Below are 16,944 nucleotides of genomic sequence, written 5' to 3'. Positions count from 1 at the left end.
TGACAGTCCAGAGGACCTTGGTGCGTGTTTTAGTGAGAAGGGAATCCCCCCCCCCCTTTTTCTTTTTACTGTTTGGAGAAGTGAGATTTGATGTAGTTGTGGACTTTTAGCAGAGCTGTGGTGGCCAACTCAGGCTAAGGTACCCTTGTTGCTTGGTACTTCTTTTCTACAAGGCTCCCCCCCTCGGAATACTAACTACCTATCATAAAAATATGGAGTCCTCAAGACACATGAAGGGAAAGCAAACGCACGTAGAGCATGAGCAGCAGCTTGCTAAACCTGCCCCACGCCCTGCCCACAGAGCAGGACTACGAGCTGTTCCAAGGAGGGCAGGGGGGTTCTACCTCTCTGTTTTCTTTCTCAGGGTTAGGGTGGTAAGACAGACTCTCACTCTCAAGGGCAGGCTGTCCCCAAACTCAGAATCCTCCTGCCTGCCTCCCAAGGGCCAAATTTCAGCGCAGCAAAGGTTATTAAATTTGACAGTTACCAGCATTTTGTCATAATTTCCTAGACAGTATTTAAGAACATTTTATTCCTTTTGACTTAAAACTGTTTTTGTTTATTTGTTTGTTGTTTTTCTTTTTTTTTGAGACAGAGTCTCATGTAGCCCAGGCTTGTATCAAACTCACAGTAACACTTACTTCTTGATGTTTTTAAAGATGAATTGCATTTTGTGTGTGTGTCTTTTTGCCTGTGATAAGTGCAGTACATGTGTGTGGTAACCATAGAGGCTAGAAAACGGGGTTAGATCTCTGGAACTGTAGTTACACACAGTTGCTGGGCATAGTATGGGCACTGTGAACCAATCCTGGGTCCTCTGAAAGAGAAACCCTTGTCTAGGTCTCTAGCCCTTGACTTCTTGACTTCCTGTCTCCACTTCAGCTGTTAGGGGTGCATCTCCACCCCTATCTTACTTGGTGCTCAGGATGGGACCCGAGGACTCTCACACGCCAAGCGAGCCCTCTCTTGCGGAGCCCCATGCCCCTGACTATATGTGTGTATATTGTCTCGGATTGACTGACTAAAAGCATGACCAGTGTGGGAATCTTGGTTCTGGCCTCGGTGTGTTTGTGAGCTGGTCCCTGGCTAAGTCTTAGGTGTGAGAGGGCTTTGTTGAGGAGAATCAGGAGACGTGAGTGAGTGTCTGTTCCAGCATTTGGAGGAGTCCATGTCTAAAGAGAAATGGCCTTTTGAGGCTCTTACTTGTGTGGTTCAGGGATTCTGGACTTTATTAAGTTATACAATTGGATTCTTACAAGTCGGACACTGTGGCAAGAAGTACAGCTACTCTCTGCTCTAATGTCTGCCGTCTTGCCTTGGCTGTTGATCACCTCATTCTATGTCTGATATTCGTTTTCTTTTCCCAAGAACTCTTATCACAAGATAAACTGACTTTTGATTAAATTTCTCTGAATACCTGCTAGTACCTGACATTTCCATATTAACTGGGCTATCCTTTTCTTGGGGGCTGGTTTTGTTTAGAGGTCATGGGTGATGGTGAAAGTGCTCACGATTCTCCTCGTGAGGAGCTGCAGAACATGTCAGCTGACGACCTCCCAGACTCTGCGAGCCAAGCAGCTCACCCTCAGGACTCTGCCCTCTCTTACAGGTAATCCTCTTAGGACTGGACTGTGTCAGCTGCACTGTTTGGTTTTGTTTTGTTTTTGGTTTGGTTTGTTTTTGAGACAAGGTTTCTCTCTGTAGCCCTGGCTGTCCTGGAACTCCCTCTGTACACCAGTCTGGCCTCGAACTCAGAGATCCACCTGCCTCTGCCTCCCAAGTGCTGTGATTAAAAGATTGTGCCACCATCTCCTGGCTCTTGTTTTTAAATATTTTTCCTTCATTAAGATACAGTTGCGGGGTTGGGGATTTAGCTCAGTGGTAGAGCACTTGCCTAGCAAGCACAAGGCCCTGGGTTCGGTCCCCAGCTCCAAAAAAAAAAAAAAAGAAAAAAAAAAAAAGAAAGATACAGTTGCATTGTTTTTTCATTCCCTTTCTTCCTTTCACCCTTTCACATTTGGCTTTGAATGTTCTTATCACCGTTGCCATTGTTTGACGTCAGCTGATGGTCAAATATAAAGAAGGGCTGGGCAGAGACACTCAGTGCCTGCCTGGAAAAGTCAAGCGTGATGGTGTGCACTTGTTTGTTTTTTTTTTTTTTTTTTTTGGTTCTTTTTTTACGGAGCTGGGGACCGAACCCAGGGCCTTGCGCTTCCTAGGTAAGCGCTCTACCACTGAGCTAAATCCCCAGCCCCATGGTGTGCACTTGTAATCCCAACCTGAGGAGGCAGTGGATCCCTCCCTTAGACTAGCTCTAAGCCAGTGAGAGACCCTGTCTCACAAAAACAGGGTTGACAGACGGCACCTCCTCAGGAGTGTCATTGAGGTTGTCCTATGGTCTCTACACACAACGCACACCTGGAATATACGTGCTCGTACATGTGTACACACACTCACTCACTCTCTCTCTCTCTTTCTCTCTCTCTCTCTCTCAAGAGAAAAGAGATACTTTTTACTAGGAAACTTTACTCACTTTGGGCCAGGCCAGGTGGCACACACTGTGAGTTCTGGCAGTCAGGAGGCAGAGTCTGGCGAGTCTCTGAATTTGAGGGCAGCCTGGTCTACGAAGTGAGTGTCAGACCAGCTAGGACTAGACAGTGAAATTGTCTCTCTCTCTCTCTCTCTCTCTCTCTCTCTCTCTCTCTCTCTCTCTCTCAAAAAAAAAAAAAAAAAGACTCCAATTATGGAAACAGCTATCAAAAACATGAATTCAGGAATTTAAAAAAAAAATACTCCTGTGTCTCCAGAAGCACACAAGTAGCTTGAACCAGACACAATGCCACTGTCTGTGCAGAATCACAGCCGTATACTGCACAGCAGTCGCCCAGGGAGTTGGGAAAGGTCTACCTCAGCCCACCAGACACTGCAGCTCAGCCTCGGCATCCTCTTTCCACAGCCTCTTCCTAGCAGGGCTTGAGAAAGTGACTGAGATTCACAGCCAATCTTTAAAACTGTTTTCAATATATATTTGTTTTTACTTTATGGGCATTGATTTTTTTTTTTGCTGCACGTGTTTCTGTGAAGGAACTGGAGTTCCAGACAGTTGTGAGCTGCCACGTGGGTGCTGAGAACTGAACCTGGGTCCCCTGGAAGAGCAGCCAGGCTGAACCATCTCTTCAGCCCCATTTCTCCATTTTTAACTTTTTATTGTACTGAAGCTGGGGAAGGGCTCTACCACCAAAGGCAGCCAGGTCACCAGTTGAAAGTCATAGAACCTAATCTCAGCACAAAACTTCCAAGCAGTAGAACAGAGCAAGCAGTTTGTTTGGTTTGTTTGTTTGTTTGTTTTTTGTTGTTTGGTTTGGTTTGGTTTAGTCAAGGGATAGGCTTGTCTGAAGCAGGACCAACATTTGGAGAGAGACTGGTAGGGAGCTTCCAGCTTTGGTCAGCATCTGTGTTGTGACATCCCCACTAAGTACTCTCAGCATGTCAGGGTGCTCTAGGAAGTCAGAAGGCTGTTGTGTCTGATCATGGTGGCCCAGAGCCTTCCAACCCTCTCAGCCACTATCTGCAGGCTATGCTTTTCCTTGAAATGCCAGTCTTGAAACTGATTTTTTCTTAAAAAATCATCTGAAACATTTGAGTTCAGAGTTAACATGTTAACTTACATGCATATATTTGTATAGTGTGACCATATCTGGCTGACAGTGTGCTTAGCTGGCTGTCCCAGGTCCCACCCAGCCACCACAGAAGGCCACGGTCACTTCTGCTTAAGTAAGTTAATGTGCCCTGTGCTTACTCTTCAGAGATGTGAAAAAGAAGCTGAGGCTCGCACTTTGCTCTGCAGACTCTGTGGCCTTCCCCATGCTGACTCATTCAACAAGGAACGGACTGCCAGAGCACACAGACCCGGAAGGCAAGTCATCCTTACTCTCCCGGGGGCACAGCTCGAACAACAGAGGCTGCCACCCCCACCTGTCCGGTGCTCAGAAACCCCCGGGGTGCAGTTTAATATGATCTTTCTAAGTCATTTAAGGGTACTTTGATCTCTTTTTAAAACATCTGCGTATGTATTTGTGTGTCTGCCATTTGTGTTTGGGTGCCCACAGAGGCCAGAAAGGGGTGACGGAGCCCCTAGAGCTGGAATTCAGACATTGTGAGCAGCCTGGAATGGGTGCTCGTATGAGCTCGAGTCCTCTGGAAAAGCAGCACATACTCTTAAATCCTGAGCCCCTCCCCAGTCCTGGTACTTGGATTTCTGATTGTTTATTTAAGCTAGAGTGACTTCTTGGCTCTAATGGTCTGTGGTACTGAAGAATTGGCTTCAGCCCTGAGAGGTCGAGCATCCTAACAGAGTCCTTGCTTTCTGTCTGTTTTTAGATAATGAAATTGTGTGCTTCTTAAAAGTTCAAATAGCTGAAGCAATTAACTTACAAGATAAGAGCTTAATGGCTCAGCTTCAAGAAACAATGCGCTGTGTCTGCCGCTTTGACAATAGGACTTGTAGGAAGTTGCTGGCATCCATTGCTGAAGACTACAGGTACTGTTCCCAACCTGACTGATTTATGAGCTCACTGTAGAACAACTATGTTTTGTTAGTTTGTTTTGGTTGGTCTTTACTGAAGCAATGAATCTAGTGTTATAAAGTACAGGGCTGTGTTTACTTGGATAGAGATTTTACACAGCACAGTTTAGAAATGTTAACCGGCAGTTCTTGCTAATAAAGAAGTGTAATTCAACTTTTCATAAAAGGAGGTAAAGAAGAGGCTGGGAGATGGCTGAATTCATAAACCACAAACATGAGGACCCAAGTTTGGTTCTCCAGTGGGCATGGTGGTACGTGGGCATGGTGGTACGTATCTGTAACCATCGGGGAGAAGCAGGTACATGTGGGTCCTGAGGGCTCGCTGACTACCCAGAACTTCAGGTTCCAAGTTCAGGGAGAGATCCTGTCTCAAAAGAAATAGGGAGCTGTGGCTACAGGATGTCATGGGGTAAGGCACAGGTCTTGGAAGCCTGACAGCCTAAGATAGAGCCCTAGAACTCACAAAAGGGGAGAACTACGTTTACAAAAACTGTCCTGTGATCTCTGCGTTCTGCATGTTGTGGTACAACTACACCCACAATCACACATAGACAATAATAATACTTTTTTGTTTGTTTGTTTTTCAAAATAGGGTTTCTTTAGGTAAGAGAGCCCTGGCTGGCCTTGAACTCTCTGTAGAACAGTCTGGCCTCAAACTCAGAGAGAGTTTGCCTCCCAACTACCGGGATTAAAGGTGGTCACTAGCACCTAGGAATAAGTAATGTCTTAAAGGCAGATAAATAGGTTTCCTCTCACTGTGAGGCCAGGATATCTAGGTTATGACTTGTTTTTTGTCTTTTGGGGTTTTCCTTTTTTTGCTTTTGCGTGTGTTGAGAAAGACTGTAGAAGGCCAGAAAAGCGGAGGTGATCCTAGGAGTTGCTCCACCAAGCCCTTGCCAGTATGGAGGAAGTCTGAGTGTTGTTCTCAGGCAGAGTGCAGGCTCCCAGCCTTAAGGGATCTTGTCATGCTAACACTGTAAGTGAGTATGTGGTGTAGTTACTTCATGATCTAATGTCTAGAGTTTTAATTTTGTTGCAGCAGCCAATTTTCTGTGAAGTGTGGGTCCTACAAGCATAGAGGCCCTGCTTCTGCATGAAGGAAATGAGCTGCAGAGGGCCTTGGAGACACGTAGTAAGTTAGGAGCTGATGAGAATGGGTCACAGACGTGCATAAGGCCTTCTCTCTTGAGCTGGCAGCGTGGATAGTTCCCAAGATGCTTGTCTAACTAACTAAGTTGGCTCGTGCCAACTTGTAAAAACCAAAGCCTGTGAAGTAATTGTTGGAAAAAATTACCCTTAGTTGCTCAAGAAAGTCCGCGCTGCTCTCCATCTGATTTCAGTGCACTCGTTTCTCCTCTTTCAGAAAAAGAGCTCCGTATATTGCGTATCTCACCCGCTGTCGGCAAGGACTGCAGACCACACAGGCTCACCTCGAAAGACTCTTGCAAAGAGTTTTGCGGGACAAAGAGGTGGCCAATCGGTATTTTACCACCGTCTGTGTGCGGTTACTGCTTGAGAGCAAAGAAAAGAAGATCAGGGAGTTCATTCAAGGTAACTAAATGCATGCAGACAGACATCTCCTTAGCCATTGGCATGGGGAGAGTTGTCGCTCATCTGTGGACGTGCTAGCATGCCTTACAGCAGTTCCTTAAATTACCTGCTTCCTGCCCACCAGCCTCCCTCCCTCCCTCCTTCCCTTCCTTCCTTAAGATTTTGGGCCTGGTGAGATAGATGGTTTAGCAGTTATGACTACTGGCTTCTCTTCCTGAGGACCAGGGTTCAAGTCCCAGTCCCTATAGCAACAACTCTAGGGGATTTACTCTCTTCTAGCCTGTGCAGGCACCAGCCATGGACAGAAACAGGCAAAACACCCATGCACAGTAAAAATAATCACAACCACAATAATAAAATAGAAGACTTTTACTATATTTATGTGTATGTATGGGGTGGGGGGTATAAGCCAGAAGAGGGATCATATCTCCTAGTACTCAAGTTACAAGCCATTGTAAGCCTCCCAACATGGGTGCTGGGAACCAAACTTCCATCCTTTGGAAGAGTAGCAAGCTGCTTTTCACCGCAAAGCCATCTTTCTACCTTCTTTTAAAAATAGTTTTTGGGGCTGGGGATTTAGCTCAGTGGTAGAGCGCTTACCTAGGAAGCGCAAGGCCCTGGGTTCGGTCCCCAGCTCCGAAAAAAAGAACCAAAAAAAAAAATAAATAAAAATAGTTTTTATTACTTTTCTTTAGTTTTGTGGGGTTAGGGCCTGTCAAATCTGTGAGAGAAACATAACTGATAAAATATGTATGTAGACTTATTGGAGTGGCTTACAGGCTTGTGGTTCAGGTAGTCCAACAATGACTGCCATCCATAGTGCTAGGCATCTCAGACAGTCTTCAGAAGACTCCAGAATCCTGAAGAAGTAGGTTCTAATGCTAGGGAAGGAATGGGCTTAGCAGTAAGACCAGGGCAAGCAGGCAAGTAATGGAAATTTGCTTCTTCTAAGTCTTGTATGGCTGGCAGCAGAAGATGGGGCCTATATTAAAGTTGTATATTCTCACCTCAAAAGATCTAGATTAAAATGGGTCTTTCCACTTCAAATGCTTTAATTAATTAAAAAAGTCCTCGCAGGTGTGCCCAGTCACTTGGGTTTAGGTAATTTGTGGTCAAACTGACAGCCAGGAATCACCAACAGAGGATCTGACTTGGGTCTTTGGATTTACCAGCAGCCATCCTCACCCACTGAGCCATCATCTCCCAGGCCTAAGTTTTTGTGCTCTTGGAATGACTTTAGCACTGGTTCTCTGAAAACACAGGGAGAACTTGACTGAAACCCTAAATGGGCTGGAAGATGGCTTAGCATTTTGCAAGAATACCTGATGTTCTTGCAAAGGACTGGGTTTTTGTTTTTTTTTGTTTTTTTTTTTTTCCGGAGCTGGGGACCGAACCCAGGGCCTTGCGCTTCCTAGGTAAGCGCTCTACCACTGAGCTAAATAGGACTGGGGTTTTATTTTCAGTACCCATGTGGCAGCTCACAGGTGTCTAGATTCATGGGATCCAACACCCTCTTTTGCCCTCAGAGGACCATCTATGCATGTGGTGCACAGACATACATGCATACATACATACGTGTATGTATGCATACATAGGGGAAACTCATAAATACATAGGGAAAAATAAATCTTTTAAAAGGCTTTATCAAAAAAAAAAAAAAACAAAAACAAAAACAAAAACAAAAAAAAAAACAGAAACCCAAATGGTTCCCCAAGCTATGATGAAGGAACTCTACCCACAGGTGAGCTGTCTGAAACAGCCATCTGCATCAGCCTACTCCAGATGGGTCAGTGTGCAGTTTGAGCCCTGCCACTTGAAGGACCCTCATCAAGAACTCACAGACTTTAAAGTGGTGGGCTGCTGTGGCTCCAGCACCCTCCGGAGGGCAGACCAGATGATTAACCTCTGTGGATGTCAGCTTTCACTGGTCTGCTCCACAGTGGTCTTCTGTGGACCAGCTCGGGGTGGGTAGGGAAAGCCACCCCTTGGTCTGTTCCTCTGCTCCTGAAAGTGAAGACTCAGAAGGTGGCCTCCATGTCCTGGCCAACCTGGTGCTGAGAACGGGAGTGTGTCGACAGAGCTTGGCAACTCTGCCTTCAGGCTCTGCTTCCTGCCTAGATACATAGAGTGCACCACACCGAGAGCTGACTCAGGATAGCCAGATGCTGAGCGTGCAGGCTACTCACACAGCTGGAAACTGGAGAAATGGAGATCCAACAGCAGCTTCACTGTTACAGTTTTTGGAATTATTTTACGGTGGGGAGGACAAGATCTCACTATGTATCTATCCCTGGCTGGCCTTGAAATCACAGATTCTCCTGCCTTTGCCTCCTGAACACTGAAAGTCCCATACCTATAATGTTGCAGTTGGGAGGCTGAGGGAGGGGAACTGTAAATTTAAGTCAGCCTTGGCTACAGAGAAGACTCTATGTCTCAAAGGAAAAATCACAAACATAAACACAGTGGTATAATTCTGTAATCCAAGCTGCTCAGGGGGCTGAGGCAGGAAGATAACAAGTTGGAGGCTTTCCTGAGCTGCTGACTGATTTTGAGACCAGGGAGGATTAGGAATTCAAGGTTACCTAGCACAATTTAGTGAGACCTCCTATCTCAAGATTAAAAGCAAAAGCAAGTCAGTCGATAGTGGCATCTTTAGTCCCAGCACTTGGGAGACAGAAGCAGGCAATTCCTGTGGTTTGAGGTCAGCCTGGGCTACAGTGGGAGTTCCAGAGCAGCCAGAGCTATACCTGACAGGGGTTGGGGGGGTCAAAGGCAGACTGAGGCATAAGCTCAATGGTGGCTGTATTCTGGTCTGTGAAGCCCTAGATTCAATCCCCAGTGCTTTAGAAAGAAAAATTAAAAGTATTCAGGATTGATATCATATGTCTAAATTGCATTATTTTCGTCTGAGATTGAGTATCTATATATTAAAAGTGGAACAGGAGCTGTAGAGATGGCTCAGAGGTTAAGAACATGCGCTGTTCTTCCAGAGGACTTGAAATCAGCTCACGGGACCCATATGGCACTGACATCCATCCGGAACTCCAGTTCCAGGGAATCGAATCAATTCTGGCCTCTGCAGGCATCAGGCACACATACACAGGCAAAATTCCCATACACATTTAAAAGAAAATTGGAGATGTTAAAATTTTTGATCTTTTTTATTTTTATTTTTTATTATTTTTAATTCAAAGTCTCATATAGGCCAGACTAGCTCCAAACTCACTCTGTAGTTGTGGCTGGCCATGACCTATGTGGATGGATCTTCCTCCCAAATGTCGGCTTAAAGTGTGTGCTGGGATTGTTTTTTGTGGGTTTTTTGAGACAGAGTTTCAATGTATTCCAGGCTGGCCTCCAGCTGTGACCCTCCTATCCCAGCCTTCCCAATGACAATATAGACATTTTTACCATGACTAAGTTATACTCACATATTTTTTAAAACTGTGTATATTTTATATTTAAATGTTCCCATATTTCTTAATTTTCTCTGCTTTTGATATTTTGGCTTTAAGATTATGGTGTTAGTACCGTTTGTTAATTAGAATGATTTCTGTAGACCCCACTGCCCCACCCATTTTGCATGAGAGCCATGCTGTAAGGCCACCCTACATAGTGGAGACTTAGACTGTCCATAGAGCTGACCCTGCATACTGAGTGGATAACTAAGCTGTGAGGGGGAGCTGAGGAGGCCATGGGCACAGCGTGACTGTCCTGACCAATGACTCCTCTGCAGTGGGAGAGTGGGGTCTAGGCTTCTCATGCAGGCAGGCAGTGTGCCAGCTAAACAGTGGGACAGCCTGGGCGCTGGCCAGTGAGTCGCCAAGCCTGATGGCCTGGGTTGGATTGCTGGGGTTCCTGTGTTAGAGGACACCAACTCATACGATTGGCCCCTGACCTCCACGTGCAGGTCATGGAGGTGCACATCCCCTGACAAGGAAGTAAATGTAAAGAGAGATAAGAATAAAACATGCAAATGTGTGTCTCTGGAACTTTTCCTTTTAATACTTTTAGATAGGAATAATGGGAACAGAAGACAAGGCTGGAGACGCGGGGTCTACTGTCACTCCTTTCTAGGGTTTCTGCTATGGCCTAGTTTAAAGGACACTGTTTTTCTTGGAGACTTTCAGAAACTTACGGCTGCTGATGATAAGACGGCTCAAGTGGAGGATTTCCTACAGTTCCTGTATGGTGCGATGGCGCAGGATGTCATATGGCAGAATGCCAGCGAGGAGCAGCTGCAGGATGCCCAGCTGGCCATCGAGCGGAGCGTGATGAATCGGATCTTCAAGCTTGCTTTCTACCCTAACCAGGATGGGGACATACTGCGTGACCAGTGAGTACTTCTGTCTGCTGGACTACAAAGCCATCTTGGATGCCTTTGGTGCAGTAGCAAAGAGAACGTACCCATTAGCGTTTGCACTCACAGAGTTAAGCCCTCAGAATGGATGCTGAGGTGACCGTGAGGGGTACACACAGTGGGAGAGGCTGGTGTGAGTGGGCAGCCTTTCTGCAAGGCTCTGCTGTGCGCCTGCCTCACATGCCTTCGATGTCTTCTCTGGGGTGAGTCCTTGACAACTGTCTTTCCTAGGCAGCCATTGCCTTTTTAGCTCACAGTGCTCGGGTTACCCACTTGTTCCATGGCTGCCATTTGCCATTGTTCAAGTCATGACCTCTTATTTTCTTAAAGGTTTATTTTTATCCTCTATGTATTAATGTTTGGCCTGCATGTGCACCATGTGCATGTCTGCTGCCATCAGAGGTCAGAGAGGCCATCAGATCCTGTGGGGCTGGCGTTTCAGATGGTTGTGAGCTGCTGTGTAGGTGGTGGGAACCAAACCAAGTTCCCTTCAAGAGTAGCCAGCACTCAGCTACGAGTGACCCCGAAACCAACCATTTCCAGACCCCAAATCATGGTTTGTTAACCCAATGGCCCTGAGATTTGGAGCCTGGTAGTTCTTTGATCTAAGAGCCTGTTCTGGCTGTGGTGGGTGTTGAGCAGCACTCATGGCCCAACCAGTTATGGCAAATGGCTCGAGACACTGCTAGGCAGTCCCTCATCCCACCTCGCCTCCCTCTGAGGGCTCGATCTTACGGTCTTGTGCATGTTAGGCAAGCGTTCTTCTCTAGGGTGGGGAGTGTGCATGGGTCAACAACACGTGTCTTCTTGAGTGGCTCTTCACATGGTCTTTAAGACAAGGTGTCTGCTGAACGGAGCGAGGGCTCTGTAATCCAGCTAACCTGGCTGTCCAGCAGGCTCCATCAAGCCACATCTCTACCATTGCAGCTGGACTGATAGCCATGCATGCACGGAGGCCTTCATCCTCACTTTGCAAGTACTTCCATAAGCCTCCTGTTCTTGATCATGTGTTTCCCAGTCACATGCTGTCTCCTAGGGCTGTGCCCATCAGAGAGCAGGAAGGAATGCTTTAAAGCAGGCGTTGTGCCTTGTGCTACTGGTCAGGTGGTCTCGCCTCCACATGACTCCACATGAGAGCTGTGGTCTTTGCTTTCTGGCCTGTGACCGTCCTGCTTGTCACTTCTCTCACCCCACTGCACAGTGTGTCCAAGCTCAGGGCCCTCTCCTCCCCCTGGGCTTGCTAGTGACTTCCACGTTCCAGCAGCCTCCTGGCTCACTCAGCAGTTTTTATTTCTTTTTTTAAAAAGATTTATTTTTATTTATGCATACCTCTCTGTGTAATTGTATGCGTGTGTGGAGGCAGCTCCAGTTAGAGGCGATGTGAGCTGCCCAACCCGTGTGCTGAGAGCAGAACTCAGCAGCACTCACAGCTGAGCCACCTCCCCAGCCCGCAGCCTTCCCCAGTGGATCTTTAAGGGGGTCTTGTTATATAGTCCACTAATGCTGGCCCTGGCATCCCCATCCCTCTCCCTGAACAGACTTCACTGCCCTGCTTGGACTTCAGCCTGGCCTCCTCTGTTCTTGTTTTTTACATAGTTTAGGCTAGCCTCTAATTACCAGGCTGAGCTAGGATAGGCCTTTTTAGTGAGCTGTGCCCGTGACTGAGAGTCGTGATAAGGCAGTAGCAACGTAACTGTGATGTAACCTGTATCCAGAGGTGAGTCTAAAATGTTTCGTTTTGATAAAATACAGTTGTGACTATTTGTACGCTTTCAGAAATATGCGTTTACATATGAATTTTGGGTGGTTTTCAGGGTTCTGCATGAACACATCCAGAGATTATCTAAAGTAGTGACTGCAAACCACAGAGCTCTGCAGATCCCAGAGGTAATGTGGGCTTGCGTGTAGGTGGGTGGTGGTGCACCTGGAGAGTTAGCACTTCAGCAGGGCCCCGGGGGCCCGAGACGGAAGCAAGCACTGTTTTCCCAGGCGTTCCCAGGGAACTTCCAAGATGTAACTTCCTCTGTGTAGAGGACCATGGTGGAGGAGTGGGGCGAGCCGGTCGTAGGGTACCCCTTAAAGTAGCTCTGCTCCCAAACCCAGCTTCTGCCCCAGCTCTGCCCTCCTGGGCAGTGTGCTGCCACTGCACACCTTTAGGCTGGGCTTCCATTTCTGATGCAAACAAGAACTGTTCCAGAAGAAACGCTCAGTCTGTGTGGCCTCAGGACAGGTGCTTTCTCGGCACAGTGCCAGCTCTGTGAGATTTCTGTTTGCTAAAAATTCCTTATGATGAAACATTGAGCACTGCAGGGTTTTACATTTTCTTTGGTATGGGTTTTTTGTTGCTTGATGTTTGTTTGTTTGTTTGTTTGTTTGAGACAGCTCCCCCTACACACACACACACACACACACACACACACACACACACACACACACACACACACACGAGCGCGCGCACAGGGTCTCTACCTCAAGAGTAGAGACAGATTCTGTCCTCACTGACCTCAATCTTGCTATGTTGCCGACGCTGGCCTTAACCCCCTGACCCTCCTGCCTTGATCCCCAAGTGCTATGATCCCAAGCTTTCGCCACCGTCCTGGGCTTTTGTTCCTGAGGAAACACTGCAGCAAAGACCAGTAGTGGTGTGTCCATTGCCTTCTTGCTGCCGCTTGTCTGTGCTTTTGAACTCCACTAACTGGAAAGTCTCGTCCCAGCCTTGTAAGGGACTCACAGGGAGGTTGCGAGCTCCAGGCTCTGTGGCAGACCACCTCTGCCTCATGGCTAGGCTGCTATGTTTTGAGATAGGGTTTATCTTAGATGGCCGGGAAGGAAGTGGTCCCGGTCAGTTTGCTGGGGTGGGTCCTGTGGCTGCTGTGGAGACTGCTGCTGGGTTCATGATGTGATGTTGTCTGCCATCCCGCTCAGGTCTATCTTCGTGAGGCACCGTGGCCATCTGCACAGTCAGAAATCAGGACTATTAGTGCTTACAAGACGCCCCGGGACAAAGTGCAGTGCATCCTGAGAATGTGCTCCACTATCATGAACCTCCTGAGTCTGGCCAATGAGGACTCTGTCCCCGGGGCAGATGACTTTGTCCCCGTGTTGGTGTTTGTGTTGATAAAGGTGGGTCTCTCAGTATTGTGTAATGGTTTGCATGGCCTCCTGAGCAGGGTGACACAGGTAAAACATTTGACTCCTGGGCTCCTTTCTAAGAATTGAAGGTGTGTAATTCCGAAACAGTCTAGGGGTCGTTGTCCAGAGCCTGGCATGGCGGCTCCGACAGGTCATCAGAAGAACGGACGCTAAGGTGGCCCTGGCAGAGCACAGCACCGAGTAATGGGCTCTCTCTTATTTCCCATCTGTCTAGGCAAACCCACCCTGCCTGCTGTCCACCGTGCAGTACATCAGCAGCTTCTATGCCAGCTGTCTGTCTGGAGAGGAGTCCTACTGGTGGATGCAGTTCACTGCGGCCGTGGAGTTTATTAAAACCATCGATGACAGAAAGTGACCAAGACCAGGCCCACCAAGGCAGCAGACTGTAGCCAGGAAACAGATCTCTAAGAGTGTGTAGCAGCTTCCTTGAAAGCTGAACACCGTTTTGTCTAAGGCTGTACAGATGTCTCCTCACGGCTCTTCCTAGCAGACTAACAAGCTAACAGCAGGTCCTCGCTCCTCTCGGCCTTTCTGAGTTGCCTATTTTATTTCCTGTCCCCACGTAGAGTAGTACTACAAAAGGGACCATGTTTTTCAGGTGTTTTAAATTTTTAAAAACCACAACAGAATCTTTTAGGGAACATCTAGATCTCGGTTCATGAGTTCCCTGTCCGTCGCTTTCATTTCTGGAAAGAACAGTGTGCCTCTTCCAAGTCTCTGTGTGAGCGTGCTCGCTCAGGAGGCCACCTGCACTGAGGGTCTCGGAGATACAGTCTCCTAAGGAAGAGCTGAGAAGGACATGTAGATGTAATATATATTTATATTTGATGTGATATGACATCTTCAGACTCTAATAAACAAGAGCAGCTGCTGAGAGTAGCGTGACATTCCCTCTGTGACATGGCTTCCTTGACAAAACTTAAGCTGAGCTCAAAAGCAAAAGCAGAGCTATTTATTAGTGTGGACACAGTTTATCACTCTCCATGTGTGCAGTTTGATGGGGAAGTCATGTAGGTGTGGGCCACCATGGTATATGTTGAGCCTGCACACTGGGGCAGGCTCCACCATGCATTGCCCAGGGCGAGCAGTGCGTGGCAGGGTGCACGTGCGTCCTTCCTTCACACCTGCTCACCGAGCCTCAGCCGTCCTCCGTCTCTGAGGATGGTTCACATCGAGTGCACAGACCAGGAATTCAGTGAATGTCATTTTTTAAAACTCATTTGTATCGTCTGCTCTACTGATCCAGGTTTTACTAGTGTTAAGCGATTTTGATCAGCCACACTATTCTATGGGAAATCTATTTTGGCGGTTTCTGTGCCTTTATTGCCCTCTTCTGGAAAAAAAAAACAAAAAACAAAAAAAATCGTGTCTGTGGTTTGGTCTGCGCTGTACATCAGTAATTAATCAGGCATGGGCGTTGGTGCCTGAGCGGCTGCCCAGGGAGGCACACCAGAGCTTCAAGCACAAGTCCTGTACATAGGCCATCGCCCATGGTTTCACCTTGTATGTTTCCTAAACCTGTTTAGCTTTTTTGACAAATGCTGCAATCTCATACTTCCGAGGCCCTTGTGGCAGCAATACAGGCATCTTCTAAGGGGCCCGTGGCAGCCAGCCGTGAGCAGACGGGTAGAGGCCGTGTGCTCCCGCTCTGAGTACTGGGCCACACTGTGCCAAAAGAAGCTGGGCTTTCTCATGCTCCCCTCTCCTTCCCTTTCATCCCCAAGACGGGTTTGCACAGGCCTGGGAGATGTGCTTTCTGCCTGTTAGGGAGAGATCAGAACTAAACTGGCATCACAGACACCCGTTCAGATGTTGGTCAGGAAATCTGTGTACTTCATGGGCTGTCGTCCACCTTGCCTTGGGGTTAGAAGTCACTTCCCTTCCTTAGTACATTGCAAGCCAAACTGTGACTCGGTTCTGCAGCTAGAAGGGAGTCTGACATCTACGTCAGCGCTGATTCAATAAATGTTAAGTCAACAGAAGATTTCGAATAGTTGGAATTAATTCATTGTTATGGGACTTAACTTGTAAATCAATGAGAGATTTCTCTCTCTCTCTCTCTCTCTCTCTCTCTCTCTCTCTGTAATGGTAGCTAAATATATTCCATGTTATCACTGTGGAAATAAATATGAAGATGTGGACATTGCAGCAGGGCTCTTTTCTGTGGGATGAAGGCCATCTATGTGAGCTGTGGGGCTGCAGTGCCCAGCACGTGGTGAGGTGTGACCTGTGACTGGGATAGAAGCCAGTGCTGGCCCAGGAGCAGACTCCAGCATCCACCATTGCTTTGATTCATTCGTGCCACAGTTCCTCTCCCCCATATTTATTTTAGTATTTTATTTTACATGTATAGGTTTCGGCCTATATTCCTGTCTGTGCAGCTGATTCTGCAGTGACCATGGAGTCCAGAAGAGAGCAGTAGATTGCCTGGCCCTGGGAAACATGGCTGCAAACTGCCATGTAGTCACCTAAATTCCAGCATGGGTCCCTGGAAGAGCAGTCAGTGCCCTGAGCTGCTCTGCTGTTACTCCAGCCCCGAGGTGGAGTTGTTGCAGGGTTGACGTCTCAGTTTAGCAAGGACCTACTTCCTGGCAGTGGTCGTATGCCACTGAAAGTGACTTGATTTGTTCAGACTTCAGATGTTCCCCACTATCCTGCATGACCTGACTGTGGTGCGCAAGTCACCTGGGGTGTTCAGATGCCTAGAATTACATAGAATTTACAAAATTAATACTAAATGGGGAGGTGGTGGCTCAGCTCATAAAAATTCTATAGAATTAAAGAGAAGAAAAATCCATTTATATTTATCTCCTGTTCATGGATATTAACTTGATAGTAACTAGATAGTCTGTAATAGGTTGTAGACCATCTTTCCATATATACTTTTTCTAAAGTATATTTTATTTTCTCAGTGCATTGGTGTCTCACTTGTTGATGTTTGTGTGAGGGTGTCAGGTCCTAGAACTGGAGTTACAGACAATTGTGAACCAATAATGGGTGCTGGGGATTGAACCCAGGCCCTTTGCAAGGACAGCCAGTCTCTTAACTGCTGAGCCATCATTACGGCCTCTAAACTTGCTTAAAGTAGGAAACATTTTTGTTTGTTTGTTTGTTTGTTTTCCCTCCCCACCTTAGGTAAAATCTTGGCCACCATAATTGATTGTTAGCTCATTTGTAAAAACATGCCTCCAGAGCTTTTTGGAATAGACGGATTGCTGTTGAAGGGGTCTTGTGCTTTCAGAGCAGGTAGGATACATGATTATCCTCTTCCTCTTATGTCTTGGACATATTTTTTGGA

General features: G+C 47.1%; 1 protein-coding gene across 8 annotated transcripts in view; it reads left to right on the top strand.

Moving 5' to 3' along the window:
- The window catches only part of Gapvd1 (GTPase activating protein and VPS9 domains 1), a 73,550-nt gene extending 57,758 nt beyond the window's left edge, over positions 1 to 15,792 (top strand). For 6 of the 8 annotated variants that reach the window (XM_063283969.1, XM_008761795.4, XM_063283968.1 and 3 more), the window contains 8 exons: positions 1,483 to 1,609; positions 3,807 to 3,916; positions 4,381 to 4,540; positions 5,949 to 6,136; positions 10,256 to 10,469; positions 12,308 to 12,380; positions 13,419 to 13,616; positions 13,861 to 15,787. In XM_063283969.1, coding sequence (XP_063140039.1) covers positions 1,483 to 1,609; positions 3,807 to 3,916; positions 4,381 to 4,540; positions 5,949 to 6,136; positions 10,256 to 10,469; positions 12,308 to 12,380; positions 13,419 to 13,616; positions 13,861 to 14,001 — 1,211 coding nt within the window. In that variant the 3' untranslated portion in view covers positions 14,002 to 15,787. Of the gene's footprint in view, positions 1 to 1,482; positions 1,610 to 3,806; positions 3,917 to 4,380; positions 4,541 to 5,948; positions 6,137 to 10,255; positions 10,470 to 12,307; positions 12,381 to 13,418; positions 13,617 to 13,860 lie in introns of those variants that run through there. The other 2 variants (NM_001427683.1, XR_010064646.1) reach the window with 2 other exon arrangements.
- The last annotated feature ends 1,152 nt before the right edge of the window (positions 15,793 to 16,944 follow it).

This window comes from Rattus norvegicus, chromosome 3, assembly GCF_036323735.1.
Source record: "Rattus norvegicus strain BN/NHsdMcwi chromosome 3, GRCr8, whole genome shotgun sequence".
Classification (NCBI taxonomy): Eukaryota; Metazoa; Chordata; class Mammalia; order Rodentia; family Muridae; genus Rattus; species Rattus norvegicus.
The sequence above is the reverse complement of the archived record's forward strand: the minus strand, read 5'-3'. Positions and strand labels throughout refer to the sequence as shown.